The sequence below is a fragment of the Moschus berezovskii genome, chromosome 21 (assembly GCF_049115385.1).
Source record: "Moschus berezovskii isolate FMDL1 chromosome 21, NW_MosBer_1.0, whole genome shotgun sequence".
Taxonomy (NCBI): domain Eukaryota; kingdom Metazoa; phylum Chordata; class Mammalia; order Artiodactyla; family Moschidae; genus Moschus; species Moschus berezovskii.
The window spans coordinates 54,204,108-54,210,450 of record NC_142480.1 but is presented as its reverse complement, the minus strand read 5'-3'; the positions used below and the strand labels follow the sequence as shown (position 1 = coordinate 54,210,450).

At 44.4% G+C, this 6,343-nt stretch overlaps 1 protein-coding gene across 1 annotated transcript in view; it reads right to left on the bottom strand.

The window, feature by feature from the left end:
• Window positions 1–4,551: 4,551 nt before the first annotated feature.
• Window positions 4,552–6,343, bottom strand: part of SV2B (synaptic vesicle glycoprotein 2B) — a 242,381-nt gene continuing 240,589 nt past the window's right edge. Inside the window, exon 13 of the mRNA XM_055417742.2 lies at window positions 4,552–6,044. Coding sequence (XP_055273717.1) covers window positions 5,861–6,044 — 184 coding nt within the window. The 3' untranslated portion in view covers window positions 4,552–5,860. The remainder of the gene's footprint in view (window positions 6,045–6,343) is intronic.

The following is a 6,343-nucleotide window of genomic DNA, read 5'->3' as shown; positions in this document are numbered from 1 at the left end:
GGTTTCTGATGGTATCCTTATTAAAAATCATTAGCAAGAATATGGGCAAATTAGCTATTAGCAATAGCTATTTGTTAAAGTTATATTTTAACAATATTTGCTAAAGTTGAGTTTTCTTGATTCATACAGATCAACTCCAAATCGGAAAGAAAGCTGTTACCACAAAACAAATTTTAAAGAAGTAGAGTTTTGCCACTTCCAGATACTTTTGAGGTTGAAAGAATTAGCTTTGTGATTCTTTGTAAGAAACCCTTTTGTAAATAAGGGTCATTTATATGCTATGTGGCAGGCTGAATGGGAGGGGAGTTTGAGGAAGAATGGATACACGTGTATGTATGTCTGAGTCCGTTTGCTCTTCACATGAAACTATCACAACATTGCTAATTGGCTATACCCCAACACCAAACAAAAACGTTTTTTTTTAAAGTAATCCGTTGTGAGATAGTTCAAAGTCAAATTTTCCTGCAAGACTATTTTTGTTGACGTTTGCACATATCCTATTGAATTCACACACTCTGATTTAGATTTAGAGAAATCTGTATTGCTGAGATTATACATTGTAGGTATAATATTCATTGGAAGGACTGATACTGAAGCTGAAGCTCCAATACTTTGTCCACCTGATGCAAAGAGCGAAGTCACTGGAAAAGACCCTGATGCTGGGAATGACTGAAGGCAGGAAGAGAAGAGGGTGACAGAGAATGAGATGGTTGGATGGCATCATCAACTCAATGGACATGAATCTGAGCAAACTCCAGGAGACAGTGAAGGACAGGGAAGCCTGATGTGCTGCAGTCCCTGGGGTCACAAAGAGTCAGACGTGACTGAGTGTAGGTAACAGGTGAACAGGACAGTTGGTTTAGAATAGCCTGCTTTCCTGAGCGTCAGTCGTGGAACTAAACAGCCCTCCCTATCTAGCCAAACGACCAAATGTGGTGTAGAGGGTATCTCCCGAAAGAACTTTAATTTCCAGAGGAGTACATATTTATGGTCCCTGAAATTCGAAGACATTTGAAGCCAGTGGGGCCAGAAGTGAATGGATAGCCAGGATGGCCCTTCAGGGGACATGGTGAAGAGTCCTCACTGCCCAGCTCATGGCTCGAACCTCCCGAACCTCCCGGTGTGTGTTACTACTGTCCTGCTGAGCACGCCCCTGTAATTAACAACTCTATAGCACCATTTACTTCTCCGTTTACTTTTGTGGATAGCTCTAGTCTTTGTTTCAGCTCATCATCAATCTTCTCAGAAACTTCAGTGCTGTCACAAAAGCTATGCATATAAATCTCCCCACTGTGCTTCTGCAAATTAAATAAAATGTGTTTTAAGCTTGCCTCAAATGTAAAGGCTTCGTGTGATTTATTTCCACACAGTTCTGAGGGCTGTGCCGAAGCATGACTCAGCTACCCGCAAAAGCCCAGACTTTGAACATGGGGACAACCACTTAAAGGTGGGGGCCTTGTAGAGCGTGGGACACACATGACCATTCTGCAAATGCGTGCTGTATGAGGTCTAAGTGGAGGAAATCTTCATAGCAGTCTGTCTCTTTTCGAAAGAAATCTCTTCGCATTTTTCTAGAGATATTTCCGAGCCAAGTTCAGGTTGACTGTCGCCGATCAAGTTCATATCTAGCCATAGCTTCATTGACACCCATCAGTTACTAACGCACTGCCCCCAGTTGATTGTCCCTGAACTTGAGGACGGTGGTAATCATTTTTTCATGGCTTCTAGTTTTGTGAGTTTCTTTCTGATTTGGGCAAGTTTTAAATGATCGGTTCAATAGAACTTCTCCAACTAATCAAATTGGCAGATTGTTGATGCTGCTCAAAATATGATCCAAGGACTGAAGCCATCCACACCACCTGGGAGTTGAATAACAATGCAAATTCTCAGAACCCACCCCAAATGGGGTGGGACCCAGCAGTGTGAGTTTTAACCGCCGCCCCCCCTTCCCCAGGTGATTCTGACACATGCTAAGGTTTCAGATGCATTGCCACCTCTCCTTTCTCTTTTTCTCCCTTAGTGCCAAGATCTTCAATTTGGAGGGCAGGTGGCAATATTCGCAGGTAAAGGTGGCATTTCCCAGCCTCCCCTGCAACAAAGGGAAGTCCATGATATACTTGTGGAAGCAACCAGAAGGGGCATCCAGGAGAGCAGGTCCAAGAAAGGCTGCCTCACCTGGGAAGTGTGGCCCCTTTGCCTATTGCCTTTCCTTCTGCTTCCCACTGAATTGTGGATGTGAGGGCTGGTGCTCCAACAGCCATCTCAGTCAATGAGGCAGACTTGATGATGGAAACAGCACTGAAAACTGAGCAGCTGAAAGGCAGAAGTCTGCTCCCAATAATCAGATTACAAAGCAGCCACACTGGCCATGGCTTTCAGTTCTGCATCCCCAGAACTGAGTGCGGAGACTGGCACACAGTAGGGGTCAGTAAGGATTGGTTGAATAAACAAAATGAATGACTGAATGCTTGCTTGCTCAGTCACTCAGTTATGTCCAACTCTTTGCAACCCCATGGACTATAGCCCACCAGGCTCCTCTTTCCATGGAATCTTCCAGGCAAGAATACTGGCTCGGGTTGCCATTTCCTTCTCCAGGCGATCTTGCCAATCTTACTGACCCAGGGTTGGAGCCTGTGTGTCCATGAATACACACTAAACCCTTTCAGGTTTATACTGGTCCTTCCACTTATTCTAGGTAAAGCAATCAAGTGGACTTTCAGTGAATATGTCCCAGGTAAGTGTTGGTCATATTTTCCCATTCCTCGAAGACTATGGGAGACTCTGTAGTACTATATCAGTGAACAATTAGTCCAGAACTAGACCAACTTGCAACCCACTTGTAACCCACTCCAAGCACTACATGTCACCTTGGTCACATCATTTAACCTCTCAAGGTCCCCATATGCAACATAAGAAGGAAATGATTGTCAGCATCCTGTCAGCACATCCAATCAATCAAAGATTCCAGAAGAGACTTTAGAGTCCAGAAATAATCTCTAGTCTCAGTTCTTTAAGGCTTGTTTACAATTACTTTTATTATTATTTTTAATGAACTAATACAAGGTACCAGGAAACCCTGGGAAAGAGATTATTTATTACATGACCTCAGGGTCGTGTGCTATAAATGTCACAAGTAGGCACACCCCTTTCACTATTTATTTCCAGTAAAACAAAAGATTGAGAAATCAGCATCAAGAGATGACACAATACAGCTGAAACCATTAAAAGCAACTCCTCCCAAACTGGGCATCATAAAGTACATCATGAACTGCGAACAGATTTGCTCAACGAGAGACAGCCTCATCCCTCTGATTCTCCATGAATGCCATAGGGAGTTTCTCAGGGTAGAATGTGAAATGAAAAGGAAGCTCCTGGCCAGAAATGCTGTACATTACCCCACAATGACCTGCCAAACGGACTATTTTTAAAGACGCATTTATCTCAGCATGAGTGACAGCATTTAAGAAGTGGCCAGGTCCCAGTGCCAGATAATCTTTCATGGGAAAAGGCTGCAGAGCATGGCTGCACCTTTACAAAGGCCTGCGTGATGGATGGGATAGGAATTGCCCTTGGTTGGCTAGATGCTTGGTGTATGGAGCCATAAGGATAATGCAGAAGTGAGAACTTGGGAATCAAACGGAGTTTAACCGAAATCGTTGCAGCCATCCCAACGCTCAAAAATGAATCAGGCTTTAGATTTACAAGATCCATCCTAACTAGAAATGAAAGCTTTTGCTGCCTTATAAATTTCTAAAGCAGTAGTTGTTCATCGAATTGTACTGTCCCACTGAAAAATCACGTTATAAGGGATGTAGTAACCCCAGTTTACACCGCTCCCTCTTATGAACCTAGCCAGTGTATTCTGTGTCACAAGCAAGTATGTTACAGCTATGTTACACTGATCCTCTCATTACTGATGTCGGGGGCTCCTGAGACAAACTGAGACACCAGTACACAATGACACACCTCCACATCTGGGGGAGTCAGGACAGCAAACAGAGCTGGTGCCGCTTCCTTCCCTGCACAGAAAAAAACGGTGACTCAATTATCAGTGGACAGGAGAAGCAAAGAAAACCTTTAATCATTAAAACTGATCTCAGATCCAGGATAGAGGTGCCAGGAATTTACTCTTTCTCCTCTCCACCTTCTACTCCAGAGAATAACCAAAGGATGGCTGGAAGCTATCACGGGACCTAAGTGTTTCTCCAAAACGGAAAATACACTCAATGCAGCCATCTTTATTCTTCTTTAAATTTTTGAGGTTTCTGGTAGTAAAAAACCTGGCACTTTATAGAATTGAAAGCATCACAAATCAAAGGGCTAGTTCTTGCAGACTGAGGTCCATCTGGCCTCAGGGTTTACCTCCAGGGACCCAGGGCTTATAGGCCACAGTCCCTTCCATGCAAGACAGTTCTGATGGGTGAAAGCTGTTCTTTTTCAATGGATTCAAGATGTCAATCTATTACTGACCTTTGCCAAAGCAGTTTGTCCTGAGTGCCTCACCCCACCCCCACCCCACACCCATTCACGTTTCATACTAGATCTCAGGAAAGTGTTCCTTGTAAGGACTGAAGAAAAACATATATGACAACCCCTGCACTCCCCACCCCCCATGCCAATGTCTGCTTCAAAAAAAAGCAGAACCGAGACACACAGAGTAGATTTTCATGGGCTCTGACCATTATAATAAACATGGATCGTGTTTCACTGCCAAGTTCACACTTTGAAGGCCTGTGGCTGCGTCTCCCCACCCCTCCCTCCGTCCCCCATGGCCACCGCATCTTATTCTTGCCTACAAAGAAGATGGCAGGAGCCACAGACACTTCCTGTGTTGCTCCCGGGTGAGCAGGCACACCAAATGCTGGGATGGACGAGGGCGAGCTTGCGCTTCACCAGCAGCCTGTGTAAGAGAGGAAGTAACCCCTCCCCCACAAGGAGAAAAGAGCCCGAACGAAATGAACAGTGCAATGTGAGTTCGTGAAGTGCGTCCTCCTGCCAGCAAGTTAAATGGCTATAAGAAATTGTGCTTGTACTTCACTCCATCAGCCCCAATTTCCTGGGACCTCAATCACCAACTCCTCTCCAAATATGGCTAAATGCTGGCAAATATTTGCAGACACCATTTCTGCAAATGAAACCCAAAGACAATTATATACAAAGTTAGTTTACAGAATGCCTATCCCCTTAAGTGTTTTTGACTAGATCAAAATAGGAATAAATATTATTCTTCAATTTACCCCCTAACCATCATGGAAAACTTAGGACTCTTGGAGGGGGTCACATAGATTTCTACAGATATTGCTCAGATATTTGGTTTCCTATATCAGAGTATCTTTAATGCTATTGTGCCAATTTTCAAATGGGAACTATGAGAAGTGACTCTTTAACCGCAAAAATATACGCATCATATGCACTTCAGTATTCAGATGATGACTCAACTGCCCCACCAAGTCAATTCGTTAAGTCCTTGGGCTCCGAGGAACTTTACAGAGGAACTTGAGTGTTTCTCAAGTTCATTTTGAAATGCAAGAAAGTTCTTGTTCCTCACTTGCAGAAATACACACCCCTTGCTTAGTCTGTGCTCCCACTGGAGGGTGTCCTCCCCCTTGGGCTGGGGACACTAGAAGCCAAGCACGGAGTTCTGGGATTCTATGGGAGGACAGCTCCGGAAACCCCCAAATCAGTCACCTGAGTTACAAACATAGAGACAGCTGACGTGGGTGCTAAACTAGGGGTCACAAATTCAACTTTTCCTCCTGCACTATCCAGGTGTCCGCCGGATAGTGACAGATAGGAAGTGAGGGCACAGTTGGGGTTCCCAGGTGAGGTTCCGCCAACATTTCCTTTCCCAGTAGGTGGTTCACATCAGGACCTGTTCTCGCGTCTCTGGCAGTCGAAGAGCAATCAGGCCGCCCCCAACAAGAGACGTGGCCGCCAGAAGGATGGGGACCACTTTGGTGATCCCAACGAAAGAAGCGAAGATGGTGTTTCCCAGAATGGCGCCAAATTTGCATAATCCATTGAGGATGCCAAAGGCTGTTGCCCTGTAAAAGAAGGAGAAAGTAAACCATTCTGGAGGATGAAAACTAGACCTCCTCAAATGTGTGGGACTGGGTTCTTTCTTTCCCTTGTTAAAGAAGTAGAGCGCAGCCTGGATGGGAGAGGAGTTTGGGGGAGAATGGATACATGTGTATAAGTACGGCTGAGTCTCTTCGCTGTTCACCTGAAACTACAACATTATTTTCTGATCAACACATTGTTTTCTACCTCAACACAAAATAAAAAGTTTAAAAAAATAAAATAAAAACCCTGTCGGAGTGAATCCCTCAAGCAAATAATAATA